This window comes from Alnus glutinosa, chromosome 9 (assembly GCF_958979055.1).
Source record: "Alnus glutinosa chromosome 9, dhAlnGlut1.1, whole genome shotgun sequence".
NCBI lineage: Eukaryota > Viridiplantae > Streptophyta > Magnoliopsida > Fagales > Betulaceae > Alnus > Alnus glutinosa.
The window spans coordinates 27683831-27709047 of record NC_084894.1 but is presented as its reverse complement, the minus strand read 5'-3'; the positions used below and the strand labels follow the sequence as shown (position 1 = coordinate 27709047).

At 39.1% G+C, this 25217-nt stretch overlaps 5 protein-coding genes across 7 annotated transcripts; all 5 read right to left on the bottom strand.

Moving 5' to 3' along the window:
- Positions 1 to 459: 459 nt before the first annotated feature.
- On the bottom strand, positions 460 to 2334 carry LOC133877863 (UDP-glycosyltransferase 87A1-like). Its single transcript, XM_062316306.1, has 2 exons — positions 1671 to 2334; positions 460 to 1512 (listed from the first exon to the last, which is right to left on the bottom strand). Exons 1-2 carry the CDS (start codon positions 2164 to 2166, stop codon positions 617 to 619), a joined length of 1392 nt encoding a protein of 463 aa, XP_062172290.1. The 5' UTR covers positions 2167 to 2334; the 3' UTR covers positions 460 to 616.
- A 712-nt stretch (positions 2335 to 3046) lies between these two features.
- LOC133878088 (UDP-glycosyltransferase 87A1-like) lies at positions 3047 to 5017 on the bottom strand. The gene is made up of 2 exons (XM_062316584.1): positions 4323 to 5017; positions 3047 to 4181 (listed from the first exon to the last, which is right to left on the bottom strand). The coding sequence occupies exons 1-2, from the start codon at positions 4813 to 4815 to the stop codon at positions 3289 to 3291; spliced, it is 1386 nt and encodes a 461-aa protein (XP_062172568.1). The 5' UTR covers positions 4816 to 5017; the 3' UTR covers positions 3047 to 3288.
- Positions 5018 to 6184: 1167 nt separating this feature from the next.
- LOC133877374 (UDP-glycosyltransferase 87A2-like) lies at positions 6185 to 9554 on the bottom strand. 2 transcript variants are annotated; one of them, XM_062315652.1, is made up of 2 exons: positions 8838 to 9554; positions 6185 to 7280 (listed from the first exon to the last, which is right to left on the bottom strand). In XM_062315652.1, exons 1-2 carry the CDS (start codon positions 9343 to 9345, stop codon positions 6370 to 6372), a joined length of 1419 nt encoding a protein of 472 aa, XP_062171636.1. In that variant the 5' UTR covers positions 9346 to 9554; the 3' UTR covers positions 6185 to 6369. The 2 variants fall into 2 exon arrangements, with proteins under 2 accessions (XP_062171636.1, XP_062171635.1); XM_062315651.1 differs by having other exon boundaries at positions 6185 to 7283; positions 8838 to 9550.
- Positions 9555 to 9676: 122 nt separating this feature from the next.
- On the bottom strand, positions 9677 to 12224 carry LOC133877376 (UDP-glycosyltransferase 87A1-like). Its single transcript, XM_062315653.1, has 2 exons — positions 11475 to 12224; positions 9677 to 10669 (listed from the first exon to the last, which is right to left on the bottom strand). Exons 1-2 carry the CDS (start codon positions 11962 to 11964, stop codon positions 9771 to 9773), a joined length of 1389 nt encoding a protein of 462 aa, XP_062171637.1. The 5' UTR covers positions 11965 to 12224; the 3' UTR covers positions 9677 to 9770.
- A 774-nt stretch (positions 12225 to 12998) lies between these two features.
- Positions 12999 to 17037, bottom strand: LOC133876639 (UDP-glycosyltransferase 87A1-like). Of its 2 annotated transcripts, none has more exons than XM_062314886.1 (2): positions 16423 to 17037; positions 12999 to 14047 (listed from the first exon to the last, which is right to left on the bottom strand). In XM_062314886.1, exons 1-2 carry the CDS (start codon positions 16911 to 16913, stop codon positions 13156 to 13158), a joined length of 1383 nt encoding a protein of 460 aa, XP_062170870.1. In that variant the 5' UTR covers positions 16914 to 17037; the 3' UTR covers positions 12999 to 13155. The 2 variants fall into 2 exon arrangements, with proteins under 2 accessions (XP_062170870.1, XP_062170869.1); XM_062314885.1 differs by having other exon boundaries at positions 12999 to 14054; positions 16418 to 17036.
- Between the last annotated feature and the right edge of the window lie 8180 nt (positions 17038 to 25217).

Here is a 25217-nt window from a genome sequence, read left to right as displayed (position 1 = left end):
AGGGTTTAAAAAAAATAAGAAGCAAAAAAAAGGATTGAATTTTATAATTTTTTGACTGGAAATTGGGAAGGTTCAAAGACATAAAAATCACATGCAAAATACAAAGTACCAGTACCGGTAAGACTTGGAAATGGAAAATCAAAACACGGCATAATACAATGATGATGCGAACATACTGGTAACAAAACATAGAAAATGATAAATCGAAAATTTTGAGAGAGCCATAATTTTTAATGGCTATTTCGAGGGAGCGTGGACCTCTAAAACATAATACTAAACTGTATTCTAAAACAATAATCAACTCATAATTTTGTTATTAATAGTTCCACTTTAAATAGAGAAACAATAGACAATCAAATATATAAGAGACCAATAAAGTCTTTACTTTTAATACTAGGACGAGTACTCTAGTGAAAAAAGATTTTAAATTAGATTATATTATAAAATAAATAGAGATTTACTCTTTATTAGTCTCTAACTTTAACTCCCACAAAAAGATTACATCAAATGATAAACCTTTTTAAAAAAAAGAAAAGATACACTAGCTAGCTTCTGTATGATTCTCTGCAAGCGAGAATATAGAATTGCTAGACATTTTTGTAATCTCCTAGCCTGATCAGCGTGCTTGGCATTGTGAAATGTCCCTAACGAAGGCACTGATGTTAGTTTCGGATGAACCCTTTTCAGCAATCGCACGTTGACCTATCTGTTGAACTTCACTTGCTCTTTTCCTCATTTCCTTCACTTCATCACTTTCCAAATCCATGAAATTCTTCACTAGCCCTCTGATTTTCTCTCTTGTCACAAAACTGCTCTCTCCCGCGTCTTCCTTCACCCTCCACCCAATCTTCCAATCCTCCACAATTAGCCTACTGTTTTGGAGTTGATCTGCGCCAATGGGGATGGTGAGAAAAGGAACACCACAAAACACACCTTCTTTAGTGGAATTCCACCCGCAATGCGTCAAAAATCCCCCTATTGAAGAATGAGACAACACCCTAAATTGGTCGCACCATGGCACCACTAACCCCATATGATCACCGTAAACCTCCTTCAACCTACGAGTTTCACCGCGCGCCACCCACAAGAATCTGGCACCGCTATCTCGCAAACCGGCTGCAAGTTCATCCGTTTGAGCACTAGAAAGTGAGATGTAGCTTCCCATTGAAATGTATAGAACGGAGCTTCTTGGTTGGCAATCGAGCCATTCTAAATAGTTGAGGTCACTGTCGTCATGAGAAGCTAGTGAGATATTTTCTGCAAGATCGAAGAAAGGTATGGTTGGGCCAATAGCATAGACGGGGAATGGGAACTCTGCTTTTAGAACATCGATTGTTTGAGATTCGTGCTCGTAGGTGGAAGTGAATAAGAGATATTGTGCCTTTGCCACCCATTGAACATTTTTTTGGATCCCTTGCAATATTTGTTGTTTGTTCCCATCAATAAAGGGAATATCTGCCAGACGTGTGGACGAAATTCCAGGGACATAGTCCACACGCTCATTGCCTTGTGCTGTTCCATCCATTGCATACAAGTAGACATACAAAAAGCAACTTATATCAAGAGATCGAGATTGGCAATGGAGTAACATATAATCTTGATACCAAAATGAAGAAACTATGTGAAGTGTTGTGTATAATTAATACAAGTTTATATAAATTCAATCATGCCTGAGATGTCAACTGGAAAATGTCTGTTTTGGGCAAAAAGATGGAAATGTTGGAACACTGAGAACGCCGCCGCTGACATGGGCCAAAACGAAGCCACAGGAATATTCCTGCGGTTCCCGACACCGACAGCCCAACACAGAAACGTATCAGCCACGATAACCGACGGCGGGGGCTCAATCTGGTCGAGGAGCCGCTCGAATGGAACTTCCATCTTCGTGTAGACGGCTTCGGCGAACGTTTCCATGTTAGCGGCGCGAACCAACTCCGATGGGACAACATTAGGTATGGAGGCGAGGCGTATGTTTTCCGGCATAGGGTCGGAGGCGATGAAGCCGAGCCATTCCTCGGTGACAACGAAGGTGACGAGAATGCCTGTCTTCTTCAAAGCTAGTATCTTGCAGAGGTTCATCATGGGGTTGATGTGGCCGCGAGCTGGGTAAGGCATGGTCACCATGTGGCAGGTGGTGGTGGTTGGTGCGGCTCTGACGGAATCCATGTCCACAGCGAATGTGCTCTTCAGCCTTCAAACCAAATCCTAAATATCTGGGATTTGGGAAGCCTTCAAACCAATTCAATTGGAACAACACAGTAGCAGTCGGCTAAGAGGGAGTGAATTCTCATGGGTCCAGTAGTCAAACTTTGTGGGTCAGGTTGGGCAGAACGATGACACTTGGTGTTCGATAGTAAAAAGTTATGGGGTCAGCTTTGTCCTGATGAAAGACGCCAAAAAAATAAAAATAAAAAAAATTCACTTTATCCTTTAATTGTGGTCGCTTTTACCATTATCCTTAAATTTTTTAAAAAAAAATTAGTTTAGTGTATATATATATATATATATATATATATATATATATGAATGAAATTAAAAAAATTAAAAAGATAAATACACTAAATTAACAATTTTTAAAATTTAAAAATATATTGTAAATGTGATGAAAGTTCATATAATTAAGTTAAGCTTTCAAAAAAAAAAATTAATAAGATAAAAAATAGAAAAAGATTGAATTTTCTATTTTTTTTTACTGGAAAATGGAAAGGTTCAGAGACATAAAAATCACACGCAAAATATAAAGTACCAGAACCGGTAAGACTTGGAAATGAAAAATCAAAATGTGGCATAATACAATGATGATGGGATCATGCTATTAACAAAACATAGAAAATGGTAAATTGACTATTTTGAGAGAACTGTGATTTTTAATAACTACTTTAAAAGAGTCTTAACTTCAAAAACATAGTAAATTGTATTCTCAACTCATAAATTTTTTTATTAATAGTTCTATTTTAAATAGAGAAACAATAGACTATCAATTATATAATAGACTAATTAAGTCTTTACTTTTAAGACTGAGACGAGAGTAAAAAGAGATTCTCAATTAGATTAAATTATAAAATAAATAGCTAGAGATTTACTCTTTATTAGTCTCTTTTAACTTTAACTCACAAGAAAAGATTACATGATATATAACTTTGTTTAAGAAAAGATACACTAGCCAGCAAATAAGCTTAATTTGCTTGCTTTTCACGGCAAATAAGCTGCACCGAGTGGAGCTTCTGTATGATTCTCTGCACGCGAGAATAAAGTATAGCTAGACAATTTTGTAAACTCCTAGCTTGATCAGCATGCTTGGCATTGTGAAAAGGCTCTAACGAAGGCATTGATGTTAGTTTCAGATGAACCCTTTTCAGCAATCGCACGTTGACTTATCTGTTGAACTTCACTTGCTCTTTTCCTCATTTCCTTCACTTCATCACTTTCCAAATCCATGAAATTCTGCACTAGCCCTCTGATTTTCTCTCTTGTCACCAAACTGCCCGCTCCCACGTCTTCCTTCACCCTCCACCCAATCTTCCAATCCTCCACAATTAGCCTACTGTTTTGGAGTTGATCCATGACTATGGGGATGGTGAGAAAAGGAACACCACAAAACACACCTTCTTTAGTGGAATTCCACCCGCAATGCGTCAAAAACCCCCCTACTGAAGAATGAGACAACACCCTCAATTGGTCGCACCATGGCACCACTAACCCCATCTCACCACAAACCTCCTTCAGTCTACGAGTCTCACCGCGCGCCACCCACAAGAATCTGGCACCGCTATCTCGCAAACCGGCTGCAAGTTCATCCATTTGAGCACTAGAAACTGAGAGGAAGCTTCCCATTGAAATGTATAGAACAGAGCTTCTTGGTTGGCAATCGAGCCATTCTAAGTAGTTGAGGTCACTGTCGTCATGAGAAGCTAGTGAGACATTTTCTGCAAGATCGAAAAAAGGTATGGTTGGGCCAATAGCATAGACGGGGAATGGGAACTCTGCTTTTAGAACATCGATTGCTTGAGATTCGAGCTCGTAGGTGGAAGTGAATAAGAGATATTGCGCCTTGGCCACCCATTGAATACTTTTTTGGATCCTTTGCAACATTTGTTGTTTGTTCCCATCAATAAATGGAATATCTACCAGACGTGTGGACGAAATTCCAGGGATATAGTCCACACGCTCATTGCCTTTTGCTGTTGCATACAAGTAGACATACAAAAACCAAACTTATATCAAGAGAGATTCGCAATGGAGTAACATATAACTTGATACCAAAATGAAGAAACCATGCGAAGTGTTGTGTATAATACAAGTTTATATAAATTCAATCCTACCTGAGATGTCAACGGGAAAATGTCGGTTTTGGGCAAAAAGATGGAAATGTTGGAACACCGAGAACGCCGCCGCCGACATGACCCAAAACGAGGCCACAGGAATATTCCTGCGGTTCCCGACGCCAATGGCCCAAAACAGAAACGTATCAGCGACGATAACCGACGGCGGCGGCTCAATCTGGTCGAGGAGCCGCTCAAACGGAGCTTCCATCTTCGTGAAGACGGCTTCGACGAACGTGTCCATGTCAGCGGCGCGAACCTGCTCCGATGGGACAACATTCGGTATGGAGGCGAAGCGTATGTTTTCCGGCTTAGGGTCGGAGCCGATGAGGCCGAGCCATTCCTCGGTGACAACGAAGGTGACGAGAATGTCTTTCTTCTTCAAAGCTAGTATCTTGCAGAGGTTCATCAGGGGGTTGATGTGGCCGCGACCGGGGTAGGCCATGGTCACCACGTGGCAGGCGGTGGTTGGTGCTGCTATGACGGTATCCATGTCTCAGATTGCTGAAATGACCACCACTGCCAGTCAAGCTCTGGCCTCTGAGAAGGGTTTGGGACCAATTTCAGATCCGACGGATCCGGATCCCCTCTAAGTTTCTCAAATTTCACTGTCAAGTAGTGTCGCATGCCATGACGTCAGGAGCTTGTCCCGGTGGAGAAAAAAAAGAAAAAAAGAAAAGCAAAAACTCGAACATATTTTAATAATGACAAAGGGTGCCATGCCTTTATGTGCATTAGTTATCTAAAATAAATTATTTAAATCATGACAACAAATATAATAATTATAATAACAAAAAAGGTGGCACCGAACGGTACTGGTTGGGACTTGGGGTAGTCGATCATTATCCTAATTTTTTTCAATACAAAGCTTTTGTTTGCCTTCATACCGCACATTGTACTGTTTCAATACAACAATATGGTAAATAGGTTTTTATTTTTTTTCATGAGAAAACTGTTTTTAATAGAAGTAGAAAACAATTTTTTTTTTTTTTTTTTGCTAAAAAAGCGTTTGATAAACTGTTTCTGAACATAAAAAAAAAAAAAAAAAAAAGGATTTAATTTCGTTGACGATTATTCTGAAAACAATTTCACTCCTCACACACACGTTGATTTATTAAAAAAAATTGCAACAAATCTATTTCACCAATATCAAAATATAAGTTGAATATATATATATATATATAAATGATTCTTTCACAATCTTTTTGCGTAACTTCCATATAATCAAGACATATTAGTGAAATTTATGCATAGTAGGACCCATATGCATGGATCCTACCAATGCATCTTGATTGTGTGAAAGTTGAGTAAAAGGAATTGTACAAAAATCATCCCAACCCCCATATATATATATATATATATATATATATATATATACACTATAGAATAAAACCGAGCGAAACATATAAGAAAAAAAAAAATTACTATAGAAGTGAAGCAAGTAAGCCTGTAAATGACATCATGACTATTCATAAACATGGTCGGGCTCGTCTTGATTATTAAACAGGATGTTCATAAACACGAAAGTAGACTCGACTACTATATATGTATATATGTAAAAGTATATGATCTAATATTATAAATTATAAGTATATGCTATAATGCTATATATTATAATTTATAAGAATATGAAATAATTTATGATATATGTTATATAATATTATCATTTATGTCGTAAGTATGCTAATATTTATATATAAGTATATAAATATAATATATATTTAATTTATATATCTGTTTATGTATAAGTATATAATAAATAATTATATGTATAACATTTCTCTCGACGGAAACATGTATAAGTTGTTTATAATTTTTGTTTTCTTGTGTTTTCGTTTTACTTGTTTAGATTTTTTAAACAGTTTGCCAAATGCATATTAACAGTACATAATCCAATTTCACTGTTTTCAAAGCAACTACCAAACATGCCCTTGCCAGAATTATATTTGCCCAAGACATATTGGCTAAGGTGAGAGCCTTTCTGAGAAATCTAACCACTGGGCTAAATCACTTTAGCATAAGATCGAACACAGAAACAGCTCAATAGCTAGCCATGGCTTTGTGAAATACCCCTTCTAAATGCATCAAGGTTTGAATGCGATGATCCGCCTTCTGCAATAGCTTGGTGACATGAATATTTCAGTCCTCTTGCTCTTTCCCTCAATTCTTTCACCTCTCCACTTTCGAGATCCATAAACCTTCCCACAAGCTCTGATATTTCTTCTTTGGTCACCAAAATTTGATCATCACTTCCCACCTTCGATCTCTTTATCCTCCACCCAATCCTCCAGTCCTCTACAATTAGCCTGCTATTCGCAACTTGGTCCAAGAACAAAGGGAAGGCGAGCATAGGAACGCCGGCGAAAACAGCTTCTAGAGTGGAATTCCACCCACAATGTGTCCAGAAACCGCCTATGGAAGAATGGCACAACACCTTCAATTGGTCACACCATGGCAGCACCAACCCCAGACCGCCACATCTCTCCTTCATTAACTGAGAAGACGATTCTCCACGAGCCACCCACAAGAACCGAACGCCACTATCACGCAGCCCTGCTGCAATTTCACCAATTTGGGCGCTCGAGACAGAAAGGAAACTTCCCAATGAGATGTACAAGACAGAACCAACAGGCTGGGAATCTAGCCATTGTAGATAGCTGGGGTCGTTGTGACTACTTTCAGAGGAATGTTTACGATCTTGTTGAAGCTCCAAGTAAGGAATGGCAGGGCCAATAGGGTAAACAGAAAAAGGGAAAATTGCATTTAAAGAGTCAATGGCCTGGGGTTCAAGCTCGTAGACAGAAGTGAACAGAAGGTACTGTGCTTTCGAAACCCTTTCAATGCATTCCATTGCAAGCAGCACTACTCTGTGGTCGTTCTCGTGAAAGAGTGTTTGAAGGTCTGCTACTTGTGCTGAAGAAAGTCCGGGAATGTGATCCACAACAAGCTTGTCTTCAACTTCTGTCACACAGAGAGAGGCAGACATACAGAAAGTTCGATATCAATGTTTTGCAAATAATTAAGAATATATAAGACTATCATGAAATGACTCCTTAATTAATTCTTCCCTCAAAAATCTACTTGCATTATTTAGGATTTGAAACTTAATTAAACCAGCTGACCAAAATTACACTGATTATAGAGTGGACGTAATCAAATCTTGTAAATTTATAGATGGGTGTATATATAATTATATATGTTGTAACGATCCACCCCCAATGACACAATACTGTCCGCTTTTGGCTCCCCATATCAGACTTCCCAAGAGGTCACCCATCCTGGGATTGCTCTCGCAGCTGCTCGCTTCACTGCGGAGTTCTGATAGGTTCATTGTCATCACGGCTTTAAAACGCGTTGTGTCATAAATGGTGCATTTATACATATAAGCACATCCTCATTCTCAGGCGATGTGGGACGTCACAATCACCCCCTCTCTGGACCCAGCATCCCCGCTGGCGTCCCTCATTGAGCTTGTGCACGTTCCCACCATCTCAGGCTGGGCAATGGCTCTGATACCATTTGTAACGATCCACCCTCAATGACACAATACTGTCCGCTTTTGGCTCCCCATATCAGACTTCCCAGGAGGTCACCCATCCTGAAATTGCTCTCGCAGCGGCTCGCTTAACTGCGGAATTTTGATAAGTTCATTGCCATCACGGCTTTAAAACGCGTTGTGTCATAAAGGGTGCATTTATACATATAAGCACATCTTCATTCCCAGGCGATGTAGGACGTCACATATGTTCCTTCTTATTGAACACGATGTCACGATCATTTAAAATTTAAATAACAGGATATTATGTACATAATTAAATATAACAAAATAAAATTTTGAATATTTCGTTTCGAGCAAAATGAAGAAGATTTTTAGTCCTTTTATCTAATGACAAAAAAACCCAAAATAAAAATAGTGGTATTAGAACTACTGTACGTACAATTCTTATTACAAAGTCGTTTATAAACTTACATAACAATTCATAATTGGTGAAATAATTAAGAAGCAAATCCAGTCAACTATATATAGACTCTTAATTATTTTACCAACTATGACTAGGGTTGACAATTTTTGACATAACCCGCGAATCCGATACTAAATTATAGGGTTAAGGTTTAGGCTACCGAGTTGGCGGGTTGACCCGTTCACCGACCTGCTTAGAATCCGTGGTTGGCTTAATCGGGTTGGTGGCTCAAGCAAGTTGACCCGAACCGGACTTGATAACCGAATTGCCATCCCTTACTATGACTCTCATATCAATTCATAATTATTGAGAATTAATCTAAAAGAGCCACTATAAAGCCCACTTGTCCAATCAAAACCATTTGAAACGTGCTCCAACAAATAATTCTTATAGAAACTCTTGTATATCTGCTAACGAATCAACAAGAATCTAGACAGAAAATATCTTATGAAATGTTTATACGAATAAATATATGTTAAACATTGTTTAATCACCCACCCCCACATCCACGGTGTATATACACGTATGTATAACGGATAAACGGAGTACTTACGTGAAAGGTCAAGCGGTAAATGCCGGCTTCGTGCGAAAAGATGAAAATGATGTAACATTGAGAAAAAAGTAGCCGGCATGGTCCAAAGCGATGCCACTGTAATATTCCTGCGATTTCCTACGCCGATCACCCACGGTAGCTCAACGTCACCTAAGATGGAATGGACCGGCGGCTCAAGCTGATCTAGGAGCCGCTCAAAGGGAGCTTCCATCTTCGTCATCACGGCCTCGTAGAACCCAAAGAAGTCGACGGCTTTTAGACTCTCGGGGGGGACGACGCCGTTTGGCATCGTGGCAAAGCGTATGTTTTCGGGCTTGGGATCGGAGCCGATGTAGCTGAGCCACTCTTCGGTGACGACGAAGGTTATGAGAAGGTTTGGTTCTTTTGAAGAGAGTAGTAACTTGCAGAGGTTCATCATGGGGTTGATGTGGCCTCGGCCTGGAAAAGGCATCGCAACCACGTGGTGGACGGTGGTTTGTTCAACGACAGACGGCTCCATTGTAGACATGGGAACTCAGAGTCTCAGAGAGAGGTTCACGTCGTGTGATCGATCAACTTTTGGGAGAAGAATGGGATAAGCTTTGTTGATGACTTTTTCTCATTCACGTTTATGTCTTTATGGTGTCCGAATGGACAATTTAAATATTCATATTTTCTTGTTTGGGTAGGTGGGTGTGGACAGTTCCAAATGACAATAAATTGCTGGGATCCAATGAGGCCATGAACCTCTCAAATTTTTGGAATATTTTACTTCTGTAAAATTTCAAAGTGATGGGTTTTGTAGCTTCTGTAACGCTTTCGGCCTCCAGGCGTTATGAGAAGATCTTGTGGAAGACAAATTTCAAAGTGAAACGGTAAAAAGCTTTGAATTAATTCAGAGTAATTTTTGTTCAAATTAAACGGACTAATGATCACCCAGAACAAAGAAACTCTTCAATAGCCGTGTCCTTCTATAAAATCACAAATAAATGCATCGAGGTTTGTATAAGACGATCCGCTTTTAGCAATTGCCTGGCGGCAGAGATGTTTCAGCTCTCCTGCTCTTTTCCTAATCTCATTTCCTTCACAGCTTTCAAGGTCCATGAACCTTTGAACGAGCTCAGATATGGCTTCTTTTGCCACCAAAATTTCGCTTCCCGCCTCTGCTCTCTTCACACTCCACCCAGTCTTCCAGTCTTCCACAATCTGCCTGCTATTAGGAACTTGATCCAAAAACAGAGGAAAAGCAAGCATCGGAACGCCTGCGTAAACAGCTTCTTGAGTGGAATTCCACCCGCAATGGGACCAAAACCCGCCGACAGAAGGATGGCAAAGCACCCTCAGTTGGTCGCACCAAGGCACGACCAACCCCATATCGCCACAACTCTCTTTCAGCCGAGAAGCCTGGTCACGCGCCACCCACAAGAATCGAACGCCGCTGCTACGCAGCCCTGCGGCGAACTCATCCATCTGGGCATCTGACAGCGCTAAGAAACTGCCCAGAGAGATGTACAGGACAGAATCTTCAGGCTGGAAGTCCAACCATTTCAGATAGTCATCAGGGCCAATCTCAGTTACCGTTTTTGAGGACCTCTCTTCAATTTCTAAGTAACGTGTAGCAGGGCCAATGGGGTAGACAGGGAAAGGGAAGATTGCTTTCAAAGTGTCGAAAGCTTGGGGTTCAAGTTCATAGACAGAATTAAGCAGAAGATATTGTGCTTTGGGCGCCTTTGAAATGCCGTCGAAGACTGTTTCCATGCCCCGTGGGTCGTTCTCATGAAGTACTGTTCGTAGATCTTCCAGTTGTGTTGAAGCAATTCCGGGTATTTGCCCCATTTGATCTTCTCCATCACCTAGCTCACCCAATTATCAGTGTTTTGCATTTCAAGGAATGAGTCAATTTGGAAAGCATGAAATGGGCTAACAAATGGTGGCTGATTTAAACTAATGAGTAATGGGAATTATTTCAATTATATAATGAACGGGGATATAGTTTTCCTCCTACCCATTTATAAAAAGCATGTGCTTTTTTCAATGAGCAATTACTAACAAAAAAAGAAAAAGAAAAAAGAAAAACATGTTAAAGGCCACGTGATGATTTTATAGACTGAGTTTGAGGAAAATTGTCTTTATGAAGGGTGTGAACTTGCTTATTGTTAATATAAGTTTTTTTTTTTTTTCAAATTGGGTTAGAAAAAATTCATCAAACCCAATTTATTAAATTGTTATGTGTCATTTATCATGTGAAACATACATGTTTTTTTCAGTAAAATTTCCAAGACGGTTAATGATATTAAAAAAAAAAAAAAAAAAAAAAAACATTGCTTCTCACATGCCCAAGACAAAAACAACAATTTTACAAATTGATTTGAAAGAAATTATTATAATTTTACACAAGCTAGGTGCTCTTACAGATTTATTGTTTTTTTTTTTTTTTTTGAGAGTTACAGATTTATTGTTAGTTGTTCATTTCACACACTTAAAAGTCAACTGTTCTACCAATACAAGTTCAATGATATATAAGCTAAAGCTATAACCCATTTAATTGAAAGTTCTAATACTAAAAATAGTAACAAAAATGAAAAAAAAAAAAAAAGAAAAAAAAAAAAAGAAAAAAAAGAAAAGAAAAGAAAAGAAAAGGCCGTATAGCATGCTTACCTAAAAAGTGAAGGGACAAATGCTTATTTTGTTGGAAAGCATAAAAATGATGAAGCACCGAGAAAAAAGACGCTGACATGGTCCAAAGGGATGCCACCGGAATTTTCCTTCGAGCCCCGACGCCAACAGGCCACTGAAGCTCAAAATCAGCCAAGATTCGAGCTACCGGCGGCTCAAGCCGATCGAGGAGCTGCTCAAAGGGAGCTTCCATTTGGGTCATGACCGCTTCGTTGAAGCCCCCAAAGTCTACTGCTTTTGCGCGCTCGACGACGTTGGGGATTGAAGCGAAGCGGACGGTAGCCGGCTTGGGCTCGGAGCCAATACAGCCGAGCCACTCTTCGGTGACGACGAAGGTGATGTGAAGGTTGTTTTTTCGTGAAGATAGTAACTTGCAGAGGCTCATCATGGCGTTGATGTGGCCTTGACATGGGAAAGGGATCGCCACCACGTGGGGGTGGGCGGTGGTTGGTTCGACGCCGATGGGATCCATGTACACCAGGAAACTGTAGTCTATGTGTTTGATGAATCTCCGGTGGAAGAATTGGGTCGCTTGGCTGTTTGACTTGGATTGGGATCCTTACATTAATAGGGCTGCTAGAAATTCATTGAAATTGGAGCAGCCTTCCGCAGAGGAGCCCTACACCGGTAAAGTTCGGTAGAACAGCTTCCTCCGTTTGACTTCTCTTCGAAACTGAATAAGTCTGGCAAGCTGCCAAGTTGGGTAGATAAATTAATAGTGCTTCGTGCTTCGTGCTTGGCCTTTTGTTTTCTCAAGCCTTTTGTTTTAAGAGGGGTGCTACACACTAGGGTAAGAAAATAAAAATAAAAAAGTTAAATACCTTTTTATTATACGGTTGTTTGAAAACTTTATTTTGTTATTTTAGTTTTAATTTATTTTATAGATCATATATGAGTTTTGAGAAAATACAAGTTTAGTACTTCCGTTTATTTTTCGGTCCAAAATCTAACGAACCGTCGCGTGTCTATTCTAAAGTGTTGACATGTGGCACAATTTTAAAAAAAAAATTAAAAAACAGAAAATTAAAATATTAAAAATTAAAAAAATAAATATATTTAAAATGTTTAAAACTTTTTTTTTAAAAAGAAAAAAAAAAGGGGTGGTTATCCCCCTTTGTTAGTGGGGTGGCCGAACCACCCACGATGGCCAAAGGAAAAAAAAAAAAAAAAAAAAAAAGAAGTAAGGTTTTGGTCCATGGGGTGCTCCCAAGGGCTAAAACCCTCACATTTTTAATATTTTTTTGGCTATTGGGTGGCTGAGCCTCCCTATTTTTTTTAAAAAAAGTTTTCATATTTTTATTATTTTTTTAAATTTTTTATTAATTATTAAACATTTTTATTTTCTGTTTTTTAATTTATTTTAGATTGTGTCATTTGTCAACACCTTAAAATTTTGGACGGAAAAATAGACGGAAGTACCAAATTTATCTTTTCTCAAAATTCAAGTACCATATATGAAACAAATTAAAACTGAAGTACTAAAAAATAAAATTTTCAAACTACAAGTACCAAAAAGTATTTAAAAAGAAAATAAAAAAGAAAATGAAGAGGTCGTTACATCGATATCCGAGATTAAAGTGTCCGAAATTCACATGAACTTCTTGAAATTATGAGCCATAGGCTACAAACTAAATCAACAATGAAAAATAACACAACAATCTGCTTAATCACTCTGACCTTTTGAAATATCCTCAATAAAAGCATCAAGATTTGTTTCAGACGATCCACCTTCAGAAATTGCGCCCCCACAGGCCTCTTGGAGTTGTTTCGTTCTTTTCCTCATTTCATTCATCTCTTTGCTCTTTTGATCCATAAACCTTTTCAAAAGCTCTGAGATTTTTCCCCTCGTCACTAAATTTTCAATTTCCACGTCTTTCTTAACCCTCCATCCAACCTTCCAGTCCTCTACAATCTGTTTACTGTTTGGAATTTGATCCCAGAATAGAGGGAAAGTAAGCATAGGAACGCCGGCAAAAGTAGCCTCTAGTGTTGAATTCCATCCACAATGCGTCCAAAACCCGCCCACCGAAGGGTGGCACAAAACCTTCAATTGGTCACACCAAGGCACCACCAAACCCGTATCGCCACCACAAGCATCCCCAAACCGATCAGTTTCCCCACGTGACACCCACAAGTACCTCACACCGCTATCTCGCAACCCACCAGCAATTTCATCCATCTGAGCAGCTGAAACCGAAAGAAAACTTCCTAATGAGACATACAAGACAGAGCCTATAGGTTGACAATCTAGCCACCGGAAATAGTGGACGCCATGTTCACCATATGTTGCAGAGGAATTTTGTATAAGTTCGAAATAAGGTATGGCAGGGCCAATAGGGTAAACCGGAAAAGGCAACTTTGCTTTTAAAGTGTCTATGACTGCAGCCTCAAGCTCGCAAACGGAAGTGAATAGAAGATACTGTGCTTTGGACACTAACGAAACACCTTCCAGACATCGTTCCAAGACTTGATCTCGACTGTTTCCTAACGTAAGGGTGGGAAGATCTGCAATACGAGTAGCAGACACTCCTGGAATGTAGTCCACAAGCTCATCTCTGCATTCTTAATTAAACACATGGTTGAAAAAGATACAAACAACAATGTTAGTAAGAATTTGGCCAAACCACTCCAAAGTTGGACTCTAGGAGTGGCCAAATTACCACAAAAAAGAGCAAGGAGTTGTTCAGCCCTAGGCGAATATTTTTTTTGTAAAAAAAATTAAAAAAAAATTGAGAATAAAATTGTAATTTCATAAAGACTATAAAAAGGTTGTTGAATTATATAGAAGATTATTTTATTACAAATGCGTAAATAGATGTATAAGCTCATTTTCAGTCCACTATATTTATTTGTTATTGAGAGAATATTAATTAAACTATAGTGCAGGTTTTTCATTATTATTTATTTTATTTGCGTCTTAAAAAAGAATAGCAACGAATATGAATAATAATAATAATAATATGAAAAAAAAAAATTGAAAAGAAAAGAAAAGAAAAGAAAGGCCATAAAAGAATTTATTAAATTCAAGCAACTGCTGATTTCTACCCTATGGTATTAGCTGGGTGGATCGAATTAAACCAACATTAAACAAAAAAAAAATTCATAAAATGCTACTTGTCACGTATTTAGCCAGCATAAAATCACTTTATATTTTAAATTTTGGTTCTTTTTCAACTTACATTTTAAATTTTTAATAACTATTGCTAGTGAAATTTTTACATAGCTATTGAACGTAAATGCACCCAAATATAAAACTTCTAAATTTTTTTTGACATATTTAGCAATTTTAGCCCCCTAAAACCATTCGTAAAGTTAAATTTTGATTATTGTGGAGGCAGTATTATTATTTTTAGTGTAGTACTTAGCAATTTTTTTCTTTAGTGATAACGGTTATTATTGTTATTTGAATGTTTGGGTTTAAGAAGGTTACTATAACTTCGGGCTTCAATATTCATCTTCCAATTGTCACGCTTCTTTTCAATAACTACATTATAATTTAATTTCAAAAACATTTTCTAGCATGGAGGAAGGTTACAGAGGAGTTTATTAAATTAAAACTGTTGATTTTTCCCGAATGATCACGATTGGGTGGATCACATTAGACAACAAAAAACAGTAAAAAAAATGTTACTTGTCACAGATTTAGCCATCCTAAAACAATTTCATATATTAATTTTTTGTTATTTTTCAACGTACTTTTTATTAACCATTGTTAGTGAAATATTTACACAACTATTAAACGTATATGCACTCAAGTATGAAACTGCTGCGAATTTTTGTCTTATCTAATAATTTTAGTCTCTCTAAATGTCGCTTATTATTGTCATTAAAATATTTGGGCTTATGAAGCTTCCTTTAGCTTTCAGCTTAGCTATTCATCTTTGAATTCCCACCCTTTCTTTTGATGACTACAGAATTGTGGGGGAGTGTTAGAATAAGTAGGGAAATGCTTGTCCCACCCCAATATGTGTTGGATTGTGTTCAAGTTGTGTTAAGGGTTGTGCTCCAATCACTACCTGAATAAGTAATTCGATAGGAGGCCACGCCACATAAGCGTAGGGAGTGGGGCGGAACTAGAATTTGAGACGAGGGGAGACGACACTAAAAAATGAAGATATTTAATGGTAAAAAATTAATTTTGGGGAGTTGAACTCATAAAAAAAAAAAAAAAAAAAAAAAAATGAGAATATTATTTTAAAAAATTTAGAGGTTTTTAAAAATTTTAGAAAGACTTCTATCCTCCAAGCTCAGGGTTGAGGGATGTGGAAAATAATTAAGTGATGTATAACATTACTTGTGTTAAAATATTAAGTAAATAATGAAATTTACTCATTTGTATAATTGTATCGACTTAATATTTTGAGATAAATGTTGATTTAATACTTATCCGTCGATAATATAACCAATTTGATAAATTTTTTTATTTCCTTTTATGTTAAAAAAAGAAAAGAAAAAAAGCTATAAAAAAAAAAACCCATTTTTCCCCTCTTGAGGTTGCCAGGTTGGGACTCGTGCGGAAACTTTTTGACTTTAAAGCATTCATTGGGCTCTTTCAAAATAATAATAATAATAATAATTTAATTCTAAAAAAATATACTTTTAATGTTTTAGCTATTTACTTTTTAAAATCATTAAATATCAAACTATCTAACTATTATTTGTTTTAATTAATTATTATTTTTTATTGGTGAAACGAACTTTAATGCCCAGCTGGTATGGCATATACAGAATTAATTTCAATTAATTTTGGCCCTTATTTTATAAGCAATCGGAGGATCCTATTCCATTTCAATGCCTCGGCTGCTGGACCAAACAGGCAAACAGGCATGCGTAGAATAATTCATCCACGTGACTATCCCTGTCTTCAATAAGGTCAAGCCACGCAGGACAAAAAAAATAGATCGAGAAAAGGGTTTTAGACGCACCTGACCCTTCAATCGGAAAATGGCCGTGCTGCACGAGGAGCTCAAAATGGTGCAAGACAGAGAACACCGTCGCCGACATGGGCCACAGCGATGCCACCGGAATTTTCCTCCGGTTCCCAACTCCAATAGCCCAAACCACATAAGTGTCAGCCACGATGGCTGTCACCGGCGGCTGAAGCCTGTCCAAGAGCTCCTCAAAGGGCGCTTCCATCTTCGTGTTTACGGCTTCCACGAAGCCGGGAAAATCTTTGGCGCGACCCACCTCGGAAGGTATGACGTTGGGTACGGTGGCGAAGCGTATGTTATCCGGCTTAGGGTCTGAGCCGATGAAGCCGAGCCACTCTTCGGTGACTACGAAGGTGACGAGAATGTGTTGGGGCCTTTTCAAAGCTAGGAGCTTGCAGAGGCTCATCATGGGGTTGATGTGGCCTCGACCGGGATAGGGCATGGCTACCACGTGGCAGCCGGTAGATGGGTAAGTTTTGGCGGCATCCATTTCCGGAAGTAGATCGTTCACCGTTGATGGATAACTCCTTTAATAGGACTGACGAACTGAGGTGAGAATAGCTTTGAGTTTAAAAAGAATGTGAGTCGGCACTCGGCAGGTGCTGGTCAAATAGAACCGTGTGGTGCGTTTGGGTATTGAATTTTGAGGATTAGAATTGAATTCTAATTTTATTTACAAATATCGAGGTAAGAAATTGTGTTTGGGTGTTGAATTTTGAGATTGAAAAATATTATATTTTAATGGTAATAAATGATTGATAGTTTAAAAAGTTGTGTATAATAATTGGTATTTTGAAAAGTTGTGTGAAATAATAATTTAAATAATAATAATTTATTATATATTGATTATTTAATTAAAAATAAATAAATAAATTTTTTTAAAAAAAAATAATTGAAATCAAAATTAAAAATTAAAAATTAAAAAAAAAAAAAAAAAAAATGAACCAAGGGTGGCTGCCGGTTGGCAGCCACCCCTTTGGGGGTGGCCCGGCCACCCCCAGGCAATGGGGGTGTCCGCGCGCCACCCCCAGAGGAGGTTGGGGGTGGCCGCGCGGCCACCCCCAGTGGTCGGGGGAGGCCGCGCGGCCTCCCCCAAGGGTCAGGGGTGGCCGCGCGGCCACCCCCAGTACTCGGGGGAGGCCGCGCGGCCTTCCCCAAGGGTCAGGGGTGGCCGCCCCCAGTACTCGGGGGAGGCCGCGCGGCCTCCCCCAAGGGTCAGGGGTGGCCGCGCGGCCACCCCCAGTACTCGGGGGAGGCCGCGCGGCCTACCCCAAGGGTCAGGGGTGGCCGCGCGGCCACCCCCAGTACTCGGGGGAGGCCGCGCGGCCTCCCCCAAGGGTCAGGGGTGGCCGCGCGGCCACCCCCAGTACTCGGGGGAGGCCGCGCGGCCTCCCCCAAGGGTCAGGGGTGGCCGCGCGGCCACCCCCAGTACTCGGGGGAGGCCGCGCCGCCTCCCCCAAGGGTCAGGGGTGGCCGCGCGGCCACCCCCAGTACTCGGGGGAGGCCGCGCCGCCTCCCCCAAGGGTCAGGGGTGGCCGCGCGGCCACCCCCAGTACTCGGGGGAGGCCGCGCCGCCTCCCCCAAGGGTCAGGGGTGGCCGCGCGGCCACCCCCAGTACTCGGGGGAGGCCGCGCGGCCTCCCCCAAGGGTCAGGGGTGGCCGCGCGGCCACCCCCAGTAGTCGGGGGAGGCCGCGCGGCCTCCCCCAAGGGGGTGGCTGCCCCTCTGTCTTTTTTTTTTAATTTCTTTTTTTTTTTTTTTTTAAATTATTAATATTAATTTCTTTTATTTTATATTGATTTAAATTATTAATATTAATATTGTTTTAGTCAACTTTTTCTGCGCTGGGTCCCACCAGAAATCTCAAAATTCGGGTCAAAATCCAGGTTTTTGGGCGGGTGGATGGGTTTTAGAAAAAACCCGGATTGAATAATTATTTTATTCTGTTCCCAAACAGTTCATAAGAATCCTACTTTAAAATGACGGAATTACCCCTTATTCTCGTTACTAGCTAGATTGTAAATGAAAAAAGCTACTACTGAGCTCACTCGGTTGTTAAACAAGCTGTTTGTGAAAACGAAATGTGAGTGTTTATACCAAAAAAAAAAAGAAAAAGAAAATGTGGACAAATTTGTCATATATTTATTCCGGTTGATCAATTGTACTAATTAAATAACCTTTTTTTCACCATTATTTAATAAAAATATTAAGAGTTGTTTGATTCAATTTGAACTCTTAGTCTTAGCTAACTTTCAACACTTTTCTCCATTTGAATAGTCAACACGTCACTTCCTTTCTTATTAATTATTATTGTAACTTTTTTTCTCTACATTTCTCTTCCCTATGCTAACTTCGCATCTCCCCATTCTAGCCATCACGTACTCTTTACCAGACACCACATGCATCTACCCTCCCATCTTCCAATTCTCTTCCATAATGCGACGCACTTCTCTTTCTTTTCTTTCTTTCTTTAGTTTTCTTCTTCTCTTTTGTTGGGTTTTCTGCGACCTTCATTTTTCCTTTTCGATAAAGTTTGAAATTAACTATTACATCCAAATCATGTCCCCCACCCAGCTTTGCTAATTTTCAAATCTCTCCACTCTTGTGGCCATGGTGTTAGAAACCCACATTTCGTCGTCGGTCTGCGAATATTGAAGAAGAAACAAAGAGAAGAGACAAATGCTAGCGAGGCCTTAAAAAATGGGCAAGAACCAAAAGAGAAAGCGAGAGCTATAAGCATGGCCTACATCTTCCTTTTTTTTCTTAAAGTCAAATGGTTTATAATAATCCAATGAGAAGTGCTACACATCCCAAATTCTTTTTCTAAAATTTCGTTCTCAAATGAAGTCTCACAATCTCATAGGATGATGACACATCATTTGGAAACTGCTTTTAAAGATAAAAATTTGGGAAGCAGAGCATTTCTCTTAAATAGACACTTCCTATTTACTATTAGTGTCTATTTACTATTTACACTACAAAGAGTTTTTTTTTTTTTTTTTCTCTCTCCCTTTCTTTCTTTCTCTTTCTCCTTATTTCTTTCATATTTTTTTTTTCATACAAAATAATATTTAAATACAAGCAGAGGGTAGGATAGAAAATCTATTGGAGAAAACATAAAAAAAAAAAAAAAAAAAAAAAACTAAAATAGAAAGTTTTACTTTTTTAATAATTATTTTGACTATTATTGCTGAAAATTTCATACTATCAAATTCGCGGGTTTATTAAACTTGATATTTAAATTGTTAATTTGGAATTTTGGTACATGTCGAGAACTAAAGGACATAGAGAGCCCCTTATGTCCGGTCATGGCAGAAAACATGGGTTTTTTGCCCACCAATAACCAGTTGACACGTCAGCTAAAAAAATTAAAACCAAAAAACTGAAATGCTGCTGATGTACTGAATCGCTTCTCTTCGTTCTTTCTTCTTCTATTCTTTTTCTTTCCTTTTCACCGGGACACGGTGAGGCAGAGTGAGAGAGTGGGTTCGAGAGGGGGAGATCGGGGGAGAGAGAGAGGATCCGATCGACGGTGGGCTAGCGCCGGAGGAGCAGGTCCGGTTATGGGTCGTCGACCAGTGGCTGGAGGTCCGATTTTCGGTGGCCAAAACCAACTTCCGGCGAGGCAGGGACGGTCCGGCAGTTCCTGTGGAACGGGGTTGGCACCGATCGGAGCTGAGAACACCGGAGATGCGCTGAATGGGTTCGAGAGGGGGAGATCAGGAGAGTGAGATCAGGGGAGAGAGTGAAATAGAGAGAGAGAGAGAGATGCTGTCGGAGAGAGAGAGAGAGAGAGAGAGAGAGAGAGAGAGAGAGAGAGAGAGAGAGAGAGAGAGAGAGAGAGAGAGAGAGAGAGAGAGAGAGAGAGACGAATAGAGAGAGGACCCGATGGCCGGAGGAGCAGGAGGCGACGTCCCATTATGGGTCGTCGACTGGTTGCTGGAGAACTGACTTCCGGCGAGGCAGGGACGGTTCGACAGGGGCTTTGCAGACTGCACAGTAATTGGAGGCTTTGGAGCTTTGCTTGTCGATTGATTTGAGAAAGGGAGATTTTGCTTGTATGTATTTTGCATATTTTCATTTAGTGTAATGTGCTGATGTATCTGTTTTCTATTATAGGGCAAAAATGGCTTGGTTTCTGCCAAGTCCGAACTGAAGTTATTCCCAAGGAGATATAAAGTTGGCTCTTCAGTATGCGTGTACGTAAAGGGCTTGTCATTTCATTTCACATCAGCTTTTCAACTATTTTTCCTAAATATAAATAACAAAACTATTTTTGCTTCGTATTCTCTTATCAAGAATCGGTTTTCTGATAGGAGCATTGCTGGTATGGGGGCTGCTGTGTCTAGGGACGAAATCCGGAAGGTCATGTTCTCTATGAAGGGTAACAAGGCTCCTGGACCGGATGGTTTTTTGGGCAGTTTTTACCATAAAGCTTGGTCTGTGGTTGGTGCATGTGTTGAAGATGCGGTTCTGGAATTGTTTGGTTCTGGGCAGCTTCTTAAAGAAGTGAATTCTACCATAATTACTCTTGTACCTAAGAAGAGGAACCCATCATCCATGGGAGAGTATAGACCTATTTCATGCTGTAATGTGATTTATAAATGTATCACAAAGGTGTTGGCCAACAGATTGCTCCCTGGTCTTGTTGAGGTGGTTAGTCCGAATCAATGGGCTTTTATCCCTGGCAGGAGTATTGGTGGAAATATTCTTCTGGCTCCGCTTTGGTCAATGAGTATCATAGAGATAAGGGGCCTCCTTGATGTACTCTAAAGGAGGATTTGATGAAAGCTTATGATTCTATGAGTTGGGAGTTTCTTCTCCATTGCCTCGGTTGTTTTGGAGCTCCTTCGAATTTTATTGGTTGGATTAAGGCCTGTATTTCCTCTCCTAGCTTCTCTATTGTTTTGGACGGGTGCATGATCTAACAATATTGTTGCCATCCAAAGTAGACTTCCGGAGGTGAGTATTGGAGGAAGTGACATGCCTGTTTGGACGTCTAAATAGGGAATTTTTTTCCTGTTCTGAGACTTGGGAGGTACTTAGAGACAAGTTCCCTACTGTTTCTTGGTGTAACACAATCTGGTTTTCTCATGCTATTCCTAAACACTCATTCATTCTTTGGCTTGTCTTTTGGGATGCTCTTCCCACCAAGGAAAGGATGAGTCTTTGGGGGTATGGAGACAATCTTCTCAGCCCTTTCTGTTATGGCTACTTGAAGAGTAGAGACCACCTGTTTTTCTCTTGTAGCTTCAGTGGTAGGGTGTGGAAAAGGGTGATTGCTACCTGTTTTATTCGTTATCCCAAGCAGGCTTGGGAGGACATTGCAGAGTGGAGTTCATCTGCTCTTAAAGGAAAAAGTCTTTGGAATACCCTTTGCAGACTTTGTTTGGATGCTTCTATATATCATATATGGAGGCAACGTAATGATTTACTACATGGGAATGTTCCCCGTTCTGAGGAACAAATTATAGCTCAAATCATCTGGGAGGTGAAGACAAATATTTTGGCTAGTAGCAGCTTCAAAGATAAGGTTTTTAATCAGAGGCTTATTCAAGAATGGAATCTATATAGAGTGGGGAAATCAGGGGTACTCTGTCGAAAGAAGCCCTTGCTGCTCGTATCAAATGGAAGGTTAGGACACGAGTAATGCACAACAGAAGGTTCAAAGAGTTCTTCTCTTTCTGATAGGCTCTCAAAGCATTGGAAGTTGTAGGTTCTGCTCTTTTGCCTTAGGTGGTTGTCTCCTGTTGTAGGGAGAGAGGTTACATTGTAGATTTGAGTTGTGATGAACTGTTTCTGGTTTGGGTTGTAAGCTCTCGGCTGGTTGGTTTGTGTTGTTCCCAGTTTGAATGGGGTGCATCCAGTTTTTTACTAGAGTGATTGTACTTTGAAGTGTTTGGTTTATAAAAGTATTAATTCATCCAAAAAAAAAAAAACTACTTTTTGCTTCCCTATTAAAAAACACCCCACAATAGATTCCCTTTACATTTCCCTATATTAATAAAATATATTTTTTTTTTACTATTTCTTTATATTTTTTTAGTTATGATTATTTATGTGAGAGGAGAGATAACTTTTTTTATGAATATAATAAGCTAAGGGAATGCTACGGTGCTTCCAAATGCATTGGGAAGCACTATAACATTCCCAAGGAACAGAAAAATATAAGAAAACTGTTGTAGGTGGCTTTTTGTGACTTTCTTGAAATTTTTCCTAAAATTTAGGGAACGGAACCTTTATAAGGAAGCTGTTGTCAATACTCTTACCGTGCAAAGGGCTGCACGAGACTCAAAAGGTTAAGGTTAAAAATCAAAAACTCTCATTTTTAGGAATTTTTTAAATTTGATTTCGTTTTTTTTCCTGACTCGATGTTATTTTGTCATCTGAAAAAAAAAATTAATAATAAAAAAAAAACATTCATCCAAAAATAAAAAATAATAAAAACGAGGTAATAGAACCACGAAACAGCTGGAACTGTTACCGTTACTAGTCGTTTTGAATGGTCTTGGTGTAATTAGACATGCTGAGACTTCGTTTTTCTCGAAACCTCATCAAATCGGATCCGAATCACTTGCTATTTTTTCCCAAAGAAAATGAACTAAGAGTAATAATAGGGGTTATGAGAGTGGATTCTGTGTCCCATCAAGGTTTTTCTACTCAACAACTTCTTCTCTTGGGCAAAAAAAAACTCTCTCTCTAAAATCCCTCTAGTTTTCTTCTTCTCAGGGCGTTGTTTCTACCGGGGAGAGGCTTTTTAAGCCACCTCCCCCTCCCCAGCTTTGTTGTTGTTCCCCTTATCCTCTTAAGCTAAGGTAGCTTTTGGTCCTTCCGGGTCTTATCGGTCAAGTTAGAGACTCCCAACCATTAAGGTTGTGGAGTTTTATTCCCCCGGTGTAGATTCTGTGGTGGTTGTTGCATTTTTCTTGTTTTTAGTTTGTTTTGGCAGGTGAACTCACTGGAGAAAGTGTTGGAAGGGAGAGATCCTTCAGTGGCGTATCGACGACAGAGATTTTGGCTGATTTTTTCAATTGACAGATTTTTGGAGGCTAGATCTATGAGTCTCCATCATCTTCTGCTGGGCACGCGCCCTCAACCTTGATTCACCGTCGGTCTCCAGTGCTTCTGCTGCCTTTCACGGCCATGCAGACATTCTGTGTTTGGCGCGTGGTCATCATGCGCCTAGGTCGTTCTTTGTTTTGGGTTGCGCATGATGGCCACAAACAGGATTTTTTGCTGTGTCTAGTGGTGATCGGAGGTTTATGGTGATTGGGTGTTGTAGGGCATCTTCTGGTGGCGGCGTGTGTACACTCTGATGGCGGTTTTCCCGAACGACAGCTTCTGTTTTTGAGTTTTTCCTGTTGTGTTGTATTTGTGTTTCTTCAAACAGTTTGTTGTGCGCTTGTATTAATCTAGTCATTGGTTTTCACCCAGAATGTGTGACAACTCCTTGTTCAAGTAAAGATTTATGTTAACTCAGAGGCACAATTCTATTGGCTGAGTTTTTTTAGTAGCAACTGTCTGTATTTGACTGAGTCTTTTAGACTCTTGTTTGGATGTATACATTTAAGGTCGTTGATTTTCATCTCTATGGTGATTGTTGTTATAATGTTGTTTTTATCGATGAAAGTTTAACTTTCCTTTAAAATAGAAAGAAAAAAAAAAAAGAAAAAAAAAAAAGGTTTTTCTACTTGGGACCTCGTGTTGAGGCTATTATGCTAAGAGGAGGAAGTGTCCTTCATTTAGACAAAAACAGCTAGCATCGAAGAAGTGTTGTACTTCATTCAATTACAATCTCTCTCACTCGCTCTCATTGCACGTGGACAAATGATATATTTATATCTCTCATATATTTTTTATACATCTCTTTTTTAAATTAATTATTAAATATGTGAGTCCTACAGATTAAATGATTAATTTAAAAAAAAAATGTACACAATATTACATGATGAATGTGTGTATCAAATCTCTTGCATGTGGCGTGTTATGAGTAATTCTAAATGTCATATACATGTCTCTTTTGTGTCCATCTAAAAATGAGGTAGCTTTTAAAATCACCATTGAACTTGTGTTTATTCAAGATTGAATTTTGATCAAATGGTGATTTCAAAAACTATATCATTTTTAGGACATGGGTATGACATCTAGAATTACTCAAGATGTTATATAACGTTCTCAAACCTACGAGCCTATAAAGTATAACACCTGCAATCTAAATATTTATTAATTTTCACATGCAGAAATTCACTTGCATGGTTAGTGTGTGAAAACCTACTGTCTTGGTTACATTAGAATAACCTATTTGTTTTGGTGAAAAATTGAAAATGTGTTTAGTGGTATGAAAATGGAATAAAACTTCACCATTTAATCTAATTGTCCTCATTTTTAGTCCATAAATTAAATGAAGAAAGAGTTGTGTTAGGGGTGTTTCAATTTTTACTACAAACTAACGAAACAACTCATAATTGGTTAAATAATTGTATTGGCCACTGGCCAACTTATATATCAACAGTACACTCTTAATTATTTGACCAATTATAAATAGACACATAATTTGCAAATATCTTTGTAATAAAATCTATTAACACACCAAACATTTTCCAAGATAAAATTGCCACTAGGTGCGTCCTCCTCCAAGATCTTCTCCATTTCAAGCTTTGAAGTAACTACTCTAAAGTAGCAACTCAAGAAATGGTAAAAACATAAAAGAAATGATATGTCGAACCGAGGTTATAAATTTGGGATAATTGTACCGTTGGTCCACGTGGTATGCCATAATTATTTTTCACTCCCTA